The sequence below is a fragment of the Calypte anna genome, chromosome 1 (genome assembly GCF_003957555.1).
Source record: "Calypte anna isolate BGI_N300 chromosome 1, bCalAnn1_v1.p, whole genome shotgun sequence".
NCBI classification, from domain to species: Eukaryota; Metazoa; Chordata; class Aves; order Apodiformes; family Trochilidae; genus Calypte; species Calypte anna.
Window position 1 is genome coordinate 184,139,612 of NC_044244.1, and position 16,351 is coordinate 184,155,962.

The window sequence follows — 16,351 nt, forward strand, 5'->3', positions numbered from 1 at the left end:
CCATCTATTCTCAAGCCAATGGCATTATTGAACAGACTAATGGATTGGTTAAGCATTTTGCAAAACTCATGAGCCCAGCTGGCATCTGCAGTTATGTGATGCCATCTATCAGTTAAACAATTGGTGGAGTGGAGATGGCTGTCCCCAGACTAAATCTTTCTGTGTATCCATACCTACAATCACTCTAAAGGTTCAGGTCGAATCAGAAAAACATAACAGAGGAATTTTACACTGGACAACCTGTGTTGGTGAAAATGTTCCAAACTGGAATAGTATCAATGGTGCTAACTGCACCCATAAATCCTTATGCATGGGAAGCCAGAGAACGTACATAAAAAACACACTGAATTAGTAATTGGTGGATTTACCCTCTGATTAACCCTGCTGGTTCAGTAAAACTGAGCATTTTCCTTTTCTTTTGTATTCACAGGAACCCTGGACAAACTGCATGTGAACAGACAAAGTTAAATGCACTGACCTGTGTGATGCATTGTTTGCAGCTGAAATTTAACCAGCTGAAATTTAATCAGCTGAATTAATAATGTGGTGTTTCATTTTGATTCTGATGCTACTCCTTTTGAGCAGTAGCCTGAAAGACCTAGAATGGCCATGGTCCCAGGCTTATACCAAGTACAACCAAGATATCAGAAGGCCCAGTGCCAAAGCAAACTTAAATTTATTCACTGTGGTCATTCACTGAAACCAGGTGTTTTCAAAGCATGAGTGGAGCCAAAACAATGGACTTTCATCCCTCAAAGGAAAAGCAGGGGAAAAATCCAAGTGGGGTGAAGGATGATTAATGAGTCAGCACATGAAAAAGCCACCTACATATTCTCAGTAAACCTGACCCCCTCCACCCAAGCCAATTTGGTTCCACTCACAGTATCTGAAATACCTACTGCTGACTATCCAGAACTTCTGTTTGGAATTAGAAATCTACTTAGTGCTCATCAGGTCTGGATAGGGAATACTACACATGCTGGAGCACTACAGGACCAAAAGGGTTTAAACCTTTCTGCTCTGGTTATACAAGGAATAAAACATTCTCAATGGAGGGATGGGGTTGGAATGCTTCTCTAACAGGTGTTGGTAAACCCATCATATTGTCTCAAATGGGTGGAATTCTCTATGCAAGCTAACAACTCTTCAATCAGCCACTTGCTCACCATTTCTGAGCACATCTTATGCAGGGTGGTCAGTATGGTTCCCCAGAGAGGCTTTTAGGCATCTGAAACCACTAAAGAGAGATGGAACTGGTGTCTTAGGAACTGGACTGGGTGTTCTAAATAGCACTGATATGGAAGTGCTTGTTAGTAAACTAGTTGCAGTAACCAGTGATCTGAATGGACTGGGACACCCTTTTCAATCTTCTCTTACAGCCCTGGGAACCAATCGATGGTTTTTATCTAACACCCTACCTCAGCTGGGGGAAGAGAATGAGAAAGACCACCAGCTGTTGGTAAAGGCACTTGATCATAACCCAGGGTAATGTTTCTCTAAGCCCTTAGGTGTATCCAAGGTATCTATGGATGCAATCAACAGCATCTGCAATCATACGGGAGAGTGATGAAGGTGCCTTGCCCACTGAAATTCAGAAGGTAATTAGGGATAATGATACTGATTTTGATAGAAAATTCCAATCCTGGTGGTATCTGGTCAACTTCAGTTACAACCCTACTGAGGATAAAACCACTGTCTTTGTGCTGACAATTTGTGATGGTTTTGGTGTTTGCCATACAACCAATCATTGCACAGGGAGTGAATAATTTTGGAACTGTGCTCTATCCTATAGAACATAGAGTATGGGCCCAGCAAAATAGGAGCAGCTGGCAGCTAATATCAGTGCATGTGCTGTGTGACAACAGTAGGGGCTCATCTGTGAAAGCAACACCCTCAAAGCTCAAGACATTTATCGTGACACAGAGCAGAACATCTGTCATTTTGAATGCATCCTGACAAAACCCCACAGGCAGTACTTGTGTATACTGGAAAGGGATATGTTTGCCTGAGAACTGCTTGTGATTTTGTGCTAATAGATGGTGATACCATAGATACAAGTAATCACTTGCATCACTCATTTGTGTTTGTAATTTTGTTCATGTTGGAGGATGTGACTTCAACTACTCAGCTCCTGACATGACTCATCAGTTGTTGCAATCTGACTGCACCTTATTTTGAGGTCTGCTGCCTGCTGCTATTGGCAAGAATCTTGCCCTGATAAGAAAACTCCTGCAGCATGAGGACTTAAAGTGATTGCTGGAGCAAGTGCAAGAAAATGGACAAAAGACTGATTACTGCCCATCACGACACAGGGGAGATCCAGTGAGTACTGGAAAGAGTGAAGGAAGATGGAGAACTCAGCTGGTGGGACACTCTTTCCAGATCATCACCAACTGCTACAGGACTCTCTAACAAGACGTTACATCCTAGTGCATCTTCTTTGGTTCTCAATGTATTGTGCTTTATTTTGGCAATCTCCTTGTATGTTAGAGTGGGAAAAAGTTTTACTCATTTAGCACCTTCAGCAAGTAACTTTGTAATTATTAACCCTTGCAATAAAGCCTGTGGCATTCCCCATTTGCCCCAGGCATCATGAAGCTTGAATGACTATATCATGGGTTGGATTATGTGGAGGAATTGCAATAATTGCTAGAAATGACCCAGACTACTTTTTTTGTACTTTTTAAGTAAATGTACAGCGTTTGGAGCCAGTGGGATCTGGCCAGTGTGCCATGACTACCATAGATGTGGCTCTATCAGGGATACTCCTTGTGCCAACTCCAAAGGAAATGGCATAGAGGGTGGAGTAGAGACACTGCAGCCGTGCTCTGTGGCAACAATACCCACAAACTGCACTTTTGATACCCTGGGCTGATAACCTGACACCCTCTGATAAATCCTGTTCCCAGAGTGTCTCTATCAAGGCCTGAAACATAACGCTTTCAGTCTTCCAAGACAAACTCTGCTGCCACACCCTGCGGTGGAGATGACAAACAGGACTTTGCTGGTCAAGAAGAACTAGATTCAAAATGATTGGTTTTAATTGCAGCACTTTCAGAAAAGGAAATGTGTAGCTTTTATTGATGTCTGATATTGTGAAGGTCATGGAAGCAGGTTCAAGTCTTCTAAACTTCAACATTTCTACTGAATGCTATTCCTGCTTTCAAATTTAGTTTTTCCTTCATATTTCTGGTATGGCGTTTTGAGTGGTTTCACAACTGCAAGACTTTAGCAGTCCATATCCTCAGCTACAACAGTAAAAGCCAAAAAAAGTGCATGGATGATTTGCTGACAATCTGTAGATTTTTAGTTCTTTAAGTATGTTTCTAACCCCCTCTGAATTTGGGCCGATTTTTCCAGCTGTCCCTTCTGTTGATCCTCCCTCTGCATTATCTGTGCTGCTATTGTGGTTAACTGCACAGGACTGAGTTATTTTAGATGGGATAATGCTTTCTGGGTCTGATCTTTCCAACTTTTCTGTTTTTAAAATATTTTATTTCAGATGGGATTACAGTTCTCAGAGTAAAGCTTGCTTGTTCTAGACCTTCTATGGTTGTTCTTTTATTTTCCGTCTTCCAAATACTTAGCTGAAGTTCTTCCTTGCTTTTGATGATTTCTGATTACTTGGGAACTCTTTTCTTCCTCATTTCACTAACTGTGCACACAGGTGACCATACTAATTGTTCAAGTCTTGGATCTGTAGCAGAAGTAGAGCTTAACTGACTAATTCTATCTGTCTAGATATAATTTAGCTGTTTTAGTGTTGGATGTTGATGTCTTTTTTTGCTTCATAGTTCTTATTTAGAAAATCTCTGGTACTACTGACAAGTCAGCCTCATCATTTGAGTGAAAAAAGGTTTTTTATTGAAGGTCATTTAACTATGTAATCATGTCACTCTTTCTCCTCTAGAATTCACATCACAAAAATTTATTTTTCCTCCATGTTTTATTTATAACAGTCTCATTCACTGTGTTTTTCACCAACTTGTTTGGAGGAGAATTTGCCTACTTCTCAATGCATGTATTTACCTTCTGTTTGCCAAGCACTCTGTAGGGCATCCATTAGACATAATCCAGCAAGTCCAACATGGAAGGAAGACACAATGCTATCTACCTCACGAAAAAAGAGTTTTGTTTAAATATTCTTTCTTACTATTTATTTTCTTGGTTTCATACACTAACCCTGCCTGGGAGGGACAAATGCCCTTTGATACTGTTCTTGGCATGGTTACATATCTATTATCACAGTAGGTAGGGCTGTGGTAGTGAATCAAAGAGCTATTGTGTAATGATTTGGACCCAGAACTAAACGAGCCTAGGGAATTTACCACCTAGACAAAGGTAAACAAGACATCCTGGTAGAAAAGACCAAAACTAAATTTAATCCATTTAATTATTGTTCAAAGAAGTTGTTCCTAATAAAAAGTTGCCTTGATTTTAAAGAAACATTGTGGGAAAAAAGCCCGTTCTTGATGACAGGAGCAGCAGATTTGTGAGTTCAGAAGTCCTGAAGGCAACTCAGAATTGCAAAGACTCATCATTCATCTGGAATGGGAATGCCAGAGAAAGTAGTTAAAGGCTACCAGGGTTCAGGCTTTGTTTCTGGACTCCCTGGCAGCCTCTGAACTGCCACCTGGTTGGTCTCCAACCACTCCTTTCTTGTTTGCTCCCTGCCAGCAAAGGAACTGTGATGCAGGGTGACAATCACAGATCTCTCATGAGATGTTTTGGCGTTGCTGCTACCTGTCCAGCTGGGGGCCTGGGAGCCTGTAGCAATTCCAGGATGTCCCAGGTGGTGAGAAGCCCCAAGGCAGATGCAGATGGATTTTGCTGATCAGTTCAGAAACATTGATCTCTTCTTGCTGACTCTTTCAGGGAAAATTTTATATCTGCACAGCTTGTGGGACAACCACCAGGCAAAGGGCTTCAAGTGGGTCAGGCTGGCTCTGGTACACATGTGCCTGTGTGCAATCAGTGAAGTCTTGTCTGGCATGTGTAGCAAGACGAACCTCTTTTAGGGTACGGCACTTCAAGATCCAACCAGGTGTTCCAGCAGAGACTCACGAACAGTGCTCCAAGCCTATAGCCCACAGGGCTGACTAGCCTGGATCAGTGCTGTTGCTCTGAGAGCGACTGATCTCTCTGCTGGCTAGCTCAGGAGTGAGCCCCGCCTGTGTCTCAGGCCTCACCTTTTATTGGCCCCCTGGTCCTGCTCATGCGCAGTGGGGGCCCACCCTAATAGGGCACAGGTGGGCTTGACACAAGCTCATGCTCACACCCTGGCAGTTAGTGGCACCTGGCTGCCTTGTTACACTACAGGCATGCAACAGAGAAAATATGATAATGGTACATATCTGTATTTCTCTCTCACACTTACATGTATTCTTTCCCTTTTAAGTTTTCCAAGGATGCCATTTAACTCCAACAAGGACAGCAACATCAAAACCATTCTGTACTTGATAGCTTCTAAAGTTAGCAAACATGCCCATACATGACCATTTACTCTGGTGCTTGCAATTAGCAATGTGTTCCTGACTTTAGAGGTCTATGCTGGGGGTTCCCATACGTGTCCTGGGTATCTAAACTCCTCCTACTGTTGATAGAAATCCAGCCAATCAATGAAGTATAGAGAGCAATTCATCTTATCCTAAAGTCCAGTAATAGTCAGTTGAATCACTCTCTAGAATCTATTGTCCAGGATAGGAGACTAAACACCTAAATAACTTGTGGCTATCTACATTATATCTACGTGATTTTTAAATACTTAAATCTGATCCAGACTCATTACTTATTTGCATGAGCTTGAGTCACCCACCTAGGGCAGGCTGGCATGACACAGGAGATATGGAGACCTACATCCTTCCAAGGCAGCTGAGGGTAAGGAAGGATTCCCTAAAATATCTCAAATAGCACCAGTCCTCAGACAGTTGAATCCCAAACCTCATATCTAAACTTAATCATGATAGTTTAAGACCATTCTACAGTCTTGGAGAAGAGTCACTGCTTCCCTTTTTGGAATAAATTTTAATAGTTTTAACAGAATTTGTCATGGCTTCCCTTGGTCTTTGTTTCATGAAACAGTGAACAGAGAGTCACAAAATAGTTCTATCTTCCTTTTCCACATACAAAAATTCCTCCTAGGCTTCATGGATTCTTTCCAACAAGAGTTCATCTCTGCCTAGATCCAAATACACAGATGCAGCTGAGACCTTATCCATGGTGGCAATAGCATGAACATTATTTTATTTATATATAGGAACCCAGTTTATGCATTCCAGTAACTTGTCTGATTTTTTCTAATAACAGTAAAAAAAAGCTGAATTATTTTAGCACTCATTTTTGCTAGCATAACAAGATTTTTTTAGATAAAATAAGTTAGCTGGTGACAGCTCCCCTGGAGTTATGAAACTGATTATTCCTAGAGAGGATCGGTTCTTTGCACTGTCTTTTATATTTTATTATTACATGTTATGACAAAAAATTTGATGTGTTTTGTGACATATTAAAACTTGTGTATCATATGTATAGTGTAGTGTTATTCACTATAATGCAATGTTATGTTTTTGCTACAATTTCTTATTGTTACTCCATTTGTAAGGATCATAACCTAAATTCCAAAAAGAAAAAACCTATGAAATTTTGCCTGAAAAACATTTCCTTATTTATGAAAAATACTAAAAAATTGCCCAAAACCAGAAGGTTCAGGCATAGTAAGGACAATAATATTAGTTAAACACATTGCATCACCACCTGAGGATGAAACTGTTATGTGTCATTTTTGCTAATCAGAGGATATTACACAGCATGAATCAGAGGGGCACCGAGCTACAAATGAGCTACATAAACACAGCTGAGAATCATGTCCCATAGCTCAGAAGTGAAACTGAGGCAGAGAACCTTGGACAAGGATGAAGACTTTTTCGCTTCTCCTGTTGCTATATGTGACCATCTCCTCTGCTTTTCCTTTGGCTTCAGAAACAGAAGATGAAGGAAAAAACCTACAGCTTGTAGAGGTAAAAACTTTTGTGCATTTCTAAGTGGAACATAAGGCAGCCTGAGAGATAATTATACAGATGTACTATTAATTAAAGATGTACTGTTTTGCAGAGATTTCAATAGAAAACTTTTGCTGTCAGTCTAGAAAACATTTGAAAATTATGTAGAACTTATTTACCCAAAAGAAATCTGAATATTGCATAACATCACTTTTGATGTTGTCAGTAAACCAATAGTGAAGCTACCAGAGCATCAGTTCTAGCAGCAAGGCTCTGTGGCTGTGCAGAAGCAGCCAAACTCCACAACAATTTACTTTTCAGTATGTGCTTTGTGACATGATTGGTCTCAGTAACAAAAGTGAGGAAATGTCTTTGAATCAGGAATGTACTTCAGTGTTTTGCTGAACAGATCTTTTAAGGAATACTTTAAAAGATGGGACATCTATAAGAAATAGAGCCTTTACATAGACACAACGCTAATTATTGGAGACAGAACTGCTGAAATTTGGTACAAAGACCTGAGTTCCTAGTATCATATTTTGTACCTAAATATAAATGGGGTGATTCCCCAAGTGGTGACTCTCTAGGAGTAGTCACCTGCATCACTGGGAGTCCTGGCTGTGTGGAGTCTCACTGCCAAACTCCTGTTTCCATTTTCCATTAAATTGGGCTGTTAGAGTAATCAGATACCACAGATAATGTGGAATTAATTACTGATAGCAAATATTAGATTTCAAAGACATATCTTCATATATCCCATTAAACAATTCAGATCACTATAGGAAAACTCTTACATCTGATTCTCCACACGAGTTCCTGGAGAAAAAAAAAAAAAAAAGGGTCTTGCTCTTGGTAAACAAAGGATATAGAGATACAGAAATAGTTCAGGATAATTTTAAAAATTTAAGTGTGAGTGAAGACTGTACTGCCATGTTACAATGCTCTTTTTAAATTCTGGTTCAGACTTATCTACAGAATTTCTACAGTCTTGAAAGGGATAAGAAGCCTCATCTAAGAAACAGGGGTGAAAATGTCTTTGCTGCAGAGCTCAAGGAAATGCAGGAATTCTTTGGACTGCAAGTGACAGGGAAACCTGATCTTCACACTTTGGAGATGATGAAAAAACCCAGATGTGGTGTACCTGACATAGGACAATATGTGTTCACAGCAGGGAATCCCAAATGGAAAAAAAATAATCTGACATACAGGTAACGTTCCCTAACCTGGTTCAAAAGATTGTAAATGTGGCATCCTGAGTTAGGGGGGAATCTGAAGTACATTATGAAATGTACAGAAATCCAGAGCTTTTAACTGATTTCTGGAAGAAGACAGGTGGTATATAAAATGAAGCCATTATTAATTTTCATTCATAAAAGTTGTCTAAGATTTGTGATTTTTGCACAAGCTATTATATCACAGCTAAAATGATGTATTCTTAAAAATCTATACTGTACTGGTTTTGCCTTGAAGGATTTTGAATTATACCCCAAAGATGAGACAGGCTGATGTAGATGAAGCAATCCAGAAAGCTCTGAGCATCTGGAGCAATGTGACACCGTTGACCTTCAGAAAGGTTGAGGACAAAGATGCAGATATCGTGATCTCTTTTGCTTATAGAGGTAACATTAATATATTTATGTAATAAACAACCATCTACAATTATAGAATAATTTTGGATTCTTGCTGATTCTTTTCCTCTTCATTTTAGACCATCGGGACAACTCTCCTTTCGATGGCCCCAATGGACAGCTGGCTCATGCTTTCCAGCCTGGTGAAGGTATTGGTGGAGATGTGCATCTTGATGAGGAGGAAGCCTGGACAAAATATGAAAGAGGTAAGGACTTTGTAACTGGATTAATTTATAGTTTTACCCTGTACAACCTTAGCTCAGGTGTTGGTTCATGGGCATAGTTGCAGACAAAAAAAGTAAGCCAAAGTGGCAAAACTTATCCTTTTAAATTGCTTTGCTCTTTTTTGCCCTTTGTAGCAAATATTTCACAGAAAAGGCATTTTTAGGTCACAGTGGTTAAAAATAGCAAATAAGTCAGCACTTAGAAAGGTTTTTTATTTGTTCAGATGAAACCCAAAACTCAGATACAAGAAGACATGGTTGTAAACTTCTTAATTTAAATCTTTTTCCTTGCTTACCCTAGCAGTTAAGTTTCTGATGCTAACCAGGTATTCAACTATTTTCTGTTGGATCACCAAATCTCTGCTCATCACTGGCAGGATCCTTGATCTGCACAGTTTATGTGAGAGCAGAAGAAACGGGTTTTGTGTTTCTAGGACACTAGAGAAGGGACAAAGAGACCATAAGTAAGGCATGACAGTCTTTAAGTGCTCGTATAGCTCTCCTGTTTCAATATTTTTGATCTCTAATGTTAATAGAATGACTTACAGCCTCTCTTGTACCTATTTTGGGATAATGCATAAGTGTTTGCCATTTATCCAACTATACTGAATACTAAGATTTTACCCTGTTTCATATCCTTCAGGCTACAATTTGTTCATTGTTGTGGCCCATGAGCTTGGCCATTCATTGGGTCTGTCTCATTCAAGTGATCCTGGAGCACTGATGTACCCAGCTTACTCCTACACAGACCCTAATGAATTCCTCCTTCCTCAGGATGACATTGATGGCATTCAAGCCATCTATGGTAAGGAAAACTATTTTTATTTAATAATTCTATTTGGCAGGTTGGTAAACAGTAATAAGAATATATTTAAAATATGCTTATCCCCCCAAAAAAAGAAGTTTAACTGTTGCTGAAGAATGGATAACAAGAGCAAAAATTCCTGGAAGGTAGCTGAGTTCTTTAAAAAATCCTTTTGGAAAAGATGAACACAGCTATTTTTATTGACATTAAAATACTGCTTTTAGTAATCAACCCTCAGTTTAAAACCATATACTTTCTAATTATCTGTAAAGAAATGTTCTCAGAGACCTCTGAACACTGTCTTTATATTTTCTGGTGGACCAGAAGCTCAACGTGAGCCATCAATGTGCTCTTGCAGCCCAGAAAGCCAACCATGTCCTGGGCTGAATCAAAAGAAGTGTGGTCAGCAGGTCGAGGGAGGTGATTCTCCCTCTCTACTCAGCTCTTGTGAGACCCCACCTGTAGTACTGTGTCCAGATCTGGAGTCCCCAGCATAAAAAGGACATGGAGTTCCTGGAACATGTCCAGAGGAGAGCCACTAAAATGATCAGAGGGCTGGAGCACCTCCCCTTTGAAGACAGGCTAAAGGAGCTGGGGTTGTTCAGCCTGGAGAAAAGGAGTTTTCAAGATGACCTTATAGCAACCTTCCAATATCTGAAGGGGGCCTACAAGAAAGCTGGGGTAGGGCTTTTTACAAAGGTGTGTAGTGAGAGGACAAGGGGAAATGTATTTAAGCTGGAAGAGATTTAGGTTAGGAATTCTTCAATATGAGGATGATGAGACACTGGAACAAGGAAGTTGTGGCTGCCCCCTCTCTGGAAGTGTTCAAGGCCAGGCTGGATAGGGCCTTGAGCAACCTGATCTAGTGGGAAGTGTCCCTGCCCATGCAGAGGGGTTGGAACTCGATGATCTTTAGAGTCCCTTCTAACCCAAACACTCTATGATTCTATGATTCTCTTTGCCTGTACTAAAAGATGGAATATTCTTCCTACAGGGCAGTCTAATACTGCTGTGCAGCCAACAGGACCTGTAACTCCACAAGCTTGTGACCCAAATTTGACTTTTGATGCCATAACTTCCTTACGTGGAGAAATAATCTTCTTCAAGGGCAGGTAACACAATAACCATATTATCTCTTTCAGATATTCAGGAGTTTAAAAAAATATCTCCAGTTCATGAGGGAAAACTGTCCTCGTGGAAAGTAGTATAAAGGAAAACACTAGAAAACCAATGTGTATTTACACAAGCAAGAGTTCTCAAATTGTGAATCCCTAAATCCCTAGTCCACAAGAGCAGTGATGGAGATGAGGGTTAGTAGGTTGTTTCCCAACTGTTCTGATGACATGCTGTGACAGACCTGTCTCTGAATTCTATTCAAGAATAGCAAAGCAAGGACCCTCTTTTATCCCTCAGCAATGTGTTCATGGGTCTCACCGTCCCACACTGTAACCTTTCTGCTACTCCTCAGGGCAGAACTGAAAGCACTGTAATGGCTGTTAGGTGGTTACTGAAGTCAATTCTTCTCCTGCCTTTCATGTAGAGGGGCTTACATTCATCTTGTGATTTTTGGCATGTAACTGGGGTGCTGAAGTGTAGCGGGAGGAGAGCGAGGTTAGCCTGCTGCTAAGAACACAACCAGCCACTCTCCAAGCTAGCTCTAGAGTGAGCTTGGGTCTGGCTGGTTGTGTTCTTAGCAGCAGGCTAACCTCGCTCTCCTCCCGCTACATCTGGTGGAGAATGCGGGCAGCCTGCAGAAAACCTAGCTGGCACAGAAACTGCAAGAACATTCTCCCTGTAAGGTATGATCAACAAGCTCTCTGGACAGGAAACCCCAGAGCAGAGGGGAAAATCCCATGAGGAAGGGTTAAATCCCGAGGCCCATGAGGAAAGAAACCCCGGAACAGAGGGAAACCAAGCCAGAAGAGCAGATACAGGAGGGAGAATAATAACTAGAAGAACAACTTGCAGAGACTCTGTGAAAAGTGCCTGGTGCAACTTGCAGAGACTTTGTGAAATATGCCTAGGCTAAGCCCTTGAGTAGAGGGAAATCCCATGAGGAAGGGTTAAATCCCGAGGCCCATGAGGAAAGAAACCCCGGAATAGAGGGCAAGTGCCTGGGACAATTTGCTGAGACTTTGTGAAGAGTGCTCAGACAACTTGCAGAGACTTTGCCAGAAAGGGGCTGACATCGAGCGAATATGTGGGTATGCTTAATTCCCCTTAAAGAAAGAAGGTTGAAAGAAAGAAGGTTGAGAATTCTCCCCAAAATACGTGTAAGGGTTGAGAATTCTCCCTAAAAATATATGTAAAATAAGTTATATGTTATATGTAAGTTATATTTTTGTGTAAAAATCCTCTAACCTCTCGGCGCCTCCTCGATGCTCTTAGCTGAGTGTCCTGCGGGGCCCGAAGAAAAATCCTGTAAGTGTATTCTTGTGTATAAAAAATCGTGCTATGTAAATATGTAAATGTCTATGTAAATGTCTGTGAAAAAAAAAAAAAAAAAAAAAAAAAGGGGGGAAATGTAGTGAGACAGGACCAGGTGCCCTGAGTTATTGATGAGTGGGTGTGGGTTCACCTGTGTCTGGCCTCCCTCCTGAGCATGTGCAGGAACAGGGGGCCAATAAGAGAGCAGCTGACACCCACAGAGAGAGCTCTCACTCTTCAGTGAGCATGGAGAAGCCCACAGCTCGAGGAGCCCCAGGAGCAGGCAAGAAGGGGTAGATCCCGAGGCCACAGGAACAGCCCTAGGACATCGTCCAGGAATGGGCTAAGCCCCGAGGCCTCAGGATCAGCCCTAGGAGCAAGAAGGGCTCCTCCTTCCCGCTTCACTGAAGTTCAGAGTGCAATCTCTCTCCAGGTTTCCTATACATCACACTCACACTACACTCACTCTACTCCCCCACCCCATCCCCCCATTATATTCTAGGAGCTATAATAATTGCTTTGCACCTATGTTAGGAGTGGAATTATTTTAATATAAAAATTTTGTTTAAACCAGATATATGCTGCGCAAACACCCTGCGAGGACAGAGACAGAGCTCAATTTTATCTCACTCTTCTGGTCAAAATTACCATCGGGAATTCAAGCTGCTTATGAAAACGTTGAGAGGGATGAAGTTTTAGTTTTTAAAGGTAATGCAATCTGAAATTCTCTTCATTTTCTGACCAGTTCTTACTACCTGCTCCTTTGCAAACTATGCAATCACAGAAGACAAAGTGATTTTTAAGGAAGATCAGTGAAACAGAGAATTAACAAACCTGCAAATAATTACAGCAGAGAATTAGAGAAGTATAGTACTGTAAAGAACCTCCAGATGTCATAATCTTGAAAAATTGCCCCTCTGTTATAATTAATGCTCTCAAGAGCAAGATGTGCAAATAGCTTCTCCAAGCCTAGTTCTCCTAGAACAGCATTTTGCTCCACACAGAAGGGTTTTTTCTGAATTCAGCAGGCAAATAGGGGTATTTCTGCACTACTGTTATCAATATGCTTATTGGTATTTTGTATATTTTGGAAAAGACCAAACAAACCCAAAACAAATGCTGGTGGAAAAGTGTACTGTGAGAGAACTGTTCACTGAAAAAAAAAATGTCCTTTTCTTTAAAGTCTCAAATACACTTTAAATTTCTCAAATAACTTCATTATGCACATATTACAGTACATTATATATTACTTTACATGAATATACTCATTGCATCTAACATTACCAAAGCATTTTGATTATACAGATGTCCTTCTTAATTGTCTAATTTAATGCACATTTTCTAGTTTTCAAGACATTTTATGGTTCCACAATCATATAGCATATGATAATTTTTTATAATTACTTTTGATAAAATTTTTGATAAACTCAATATGCCAACCCAATGTCATAAGATTATCACATCAGCCTCCATTTTCCCCCAAATTATTACCCAGAAAAATATTCATTTGAAATATATCTGGTGAAATATAGTTCTAGTGTTTTACTTATCAAAAAAAAAACCAAAAAAGCCCCCAGTTCCACAATCTTGAATTATTGTATTCATAATATAGTCCCAGCATAAGAATTAGATCCATTTTCTAATGTTTGTTACCCATCTAAAACACGATGCTGTTAACAACTAGCAAATACAAATGAAATGTGCTTATATTTTTCAGAGAGTAAATATTGGGTTATCAGAGGATATGATGTTGCTCCTGGCTATCCTAAACCAATTCATCATTTGGGATTCCCAAAGACTGTTAAAAGAGTTAATGCAGCTTACAGTGATGAAACCACAGGAAAAACTTACTTCTTTGTAGCAGACAGATACTGGAGGTAAGATTTAATTATCATTTACCAGACAACATATTTTCACTTGCCCTTAGGATTTATGCATTACTATTATATACAAGTGCAATGGTGTTTATACCAGGTACATTCTAGAAATTTAAACAGGATCCTTTGGAATTTTAAAAATTTAAGCATTTGCTAGGAAAGTTAGTTTGCTATAGGATTTTTTTTTTTTTTTTTTGCCATTCATTATATTTCTAATATATGCAGTAACCTGCAACTGAATGGAATATCTGGCCAATGAAAGAGTGATCATTCACATTTGTTCCACCACAGTGATGCTTTTCTGTGCAGTGTTTTGATAGTGTCCACTTTTCACATTTCAAAGAAAATGAAATGCTAATAAAAGGTGTTGTAATTTAATTTCTCCATGGACAACCTATAAATATTCTCCAATTGTAGAGCTGGTTGTATTTATAACTCAACAACTCATGACAAATTTCAGAAATACATGGTTGACACTAGTACAGGTATGTTTCAGGACTGTTCTATTGTCTTCTAATTTTTATGTTTTGCTCTTATAATGAAGCGGATATGCAGTGCTTCAAAATATAAGCTCATTTTATGTGCAGGGGATGGCCAAGGCTCTGGACAGGCCAGAAATGGATTAATATATTCTTGGGCTGCATTCCCCAGGTCCTTGAGAGCCTTGTTGCAGACTTTACCAAAGGCAGGATTTTCTAATCTAAAGAAACTCATAATGTGAGAATCCTTAACACATAGTAGGAAGAATAAAAGAGTTACTTTAGCTAATCTTTATAAAGCACCTTAGTTACAGTACAGTTGTGTATGTGTATGGATATGCTTTGGACTTCCTCCCTTCTCACAAATTGTAATGATGTTTCTTGTGTTAAGATATGATGAAAACAAAAAATCCATGGATCATGGTTACCCCAGGAAAATAGTCTCCAGCTTTGGAAAAATTGGCAGAGTTGATGCTGCTTTTCAGAAAGATGGTAAGCAAAACTTACCTTTGATCTGGCTTTACTTGAATATTTGGGCTTTTGAAAATAGAAGTATTTGTTTTCAGAAATCTGTTATTAACCTTAAAGAGATGGGAATGAAAAATAACAAGTATACATGGAGTGTTTAGGCTGGGTTGTTTTGGGTTTTTTCCAAATAACTGAAAATAAGTAATTCATGAAATATAATTAGATTACATTTTATTTCCAGGCTATGTTTACTTCTTCCATGGAACAACTCAGTTCCAGTTTGATCCTCGCACCAAACGGATTGTCAGACAAATGAAGAGCATCAGCTGGTTTAATTGTTAATTGTAATGTTTTTCTATATGCACACTGTATGGTTTTATGTGCTGAATTTTTCAGCATTTCATGACTAATAAATCGGTATTGATGCCTGCCAAATTTATGTGGCAGTATAGCCTTAATAATTATTTATTGTAAAAAACATATTTTTATGGAATGTATCATGATTTCATTTGCCACATTGCAGTTCTGTAATAAATTATGTTTGTCACATCATTGTGTCCTTGGTATCTTAATTGCACTAGTACTCATGAGCTTCCAAACACTAAAAAATATATTCTGGCATGAAAAGTCTGAGTTTTTTCCCAAAGAGAAGGGAGCAGCCAGCTGGGTCCTAACTTCGTCACCCACAAAACCCCTGGTTAAAATATGATGAGTGATTAGGTCAGCTGGGGCTCATTGGTATCAGCCTACAAATCACACTTCCACTTTCTGTTCCCCTTTCCCAACCTTCCACACTTAGACTTCCCTCAGGGCAAATATCTTTGTAAGTGCATTTTTTTTTTCTCGTATTTTGGGGTTTAGGAACTACATGTAAGCCTGGAAATGTAGATTAGAAAGGACCCCAGAGGACACTGAAACCAGTCTCCTGCTATCACAGGTAGCTACATCATATAATGGATAAAGCTTTTTACTCAAGCTCTTTCAAGTGCTTACTGCTACAGTAGTTAAATCCTTAAAAGCTCCCCAGGTGGAGGCTTTGTTTCCAAATGATTCCCTGGCAGCCTCTGAACTGCCACCTGGTTGGTCTCCAACCAGCCCCTTCCTGTTTCCTCCCTTCTCATGGGATATTTTGGCATTGCTGCTGTGTGTCCAGCTGGGAGCCTGTAGCAATCCCAGTATTTCCAAAATGGTGAGGACTTCAGAGGAAGAAGAAGATGTATTTTGCAAATTGGTGCAGAGACATTAATCTCTTCTTGCTGTCTCTTTCAGAGCAAGTTCATGAAGCTCCTGAAGTCTCTGCTAAGGCAGATGAAAAATGTTGACATCGTTTGTGGCAACAAGGATGGCTTCACTGAGAACAAATCATGACTGACAGGTTTGGTGCCTTTTGTGATGGGGTCACAGTGTCAGTGGACAAGGGGAGAGCAACTGTCGTCATCTACCTAAAC

The 16,351-nt window shown here is 39.9% G+C and overlaps 1 protein-coding gene across 1 annotated transcript; it reads left to right on the forward strand.

Moving 5' to 3' along the window:
• Nucleotides 1-8,036: 8,036 nt before the first annotated feature.
• On the forward strand, nucleotides 8,037-15,245 carry LOC103534503 (interstitial collagenase). Its single transcript, XM_030454222.1, has 9 exons — nucleotides 8,037-8,203; nucleotides 8,466-8,614; nucleotides 8,704-8,829; nucleotides 9,491-9,652; nucleotides 10,647-10,764; nucleotides 12,654-12,787; nucleotides 13,797-13,956; nucleotides 14,827-14,927; nucleotides 15,145-15,245. The coding sequence occupies exons 1-9, from the start codon at nucleotides 8,052-8,054 to the stop codon at nucleotides 15,243-15,245; spliced, it is 1,203 nt and encodes a 400-aa protein (XP_030310082.1). The 5' UTR covers nucleotides 8,037-8,051.
• Nucleotides 15,246-16,351: the final 1,106 nt, after the last annotated feature.

Coding starts and splice junctions, on each gene's coding strand:
- LOC103534503 (XM_030454222.1), top strand. CDS start 8,052: ATGCAGGAATTCTTTGGACTGCAAGTGACAGGGAAACCTGATCTTCAC. Junction 8,830..9,490: donor CTGGACAAAATATGAAAGAG/GTAAGGACTTTG, acceptor CATATCCTTCAG/GCTACAATTTGTTCATTGTT. Junction 12,788..13,796: donor TGAAGTTTTAGTTTTTAAAG/GTAATGCAATCT, acceptor TATATTTTTCAG/AGAGTAAATATTGGGTTATC.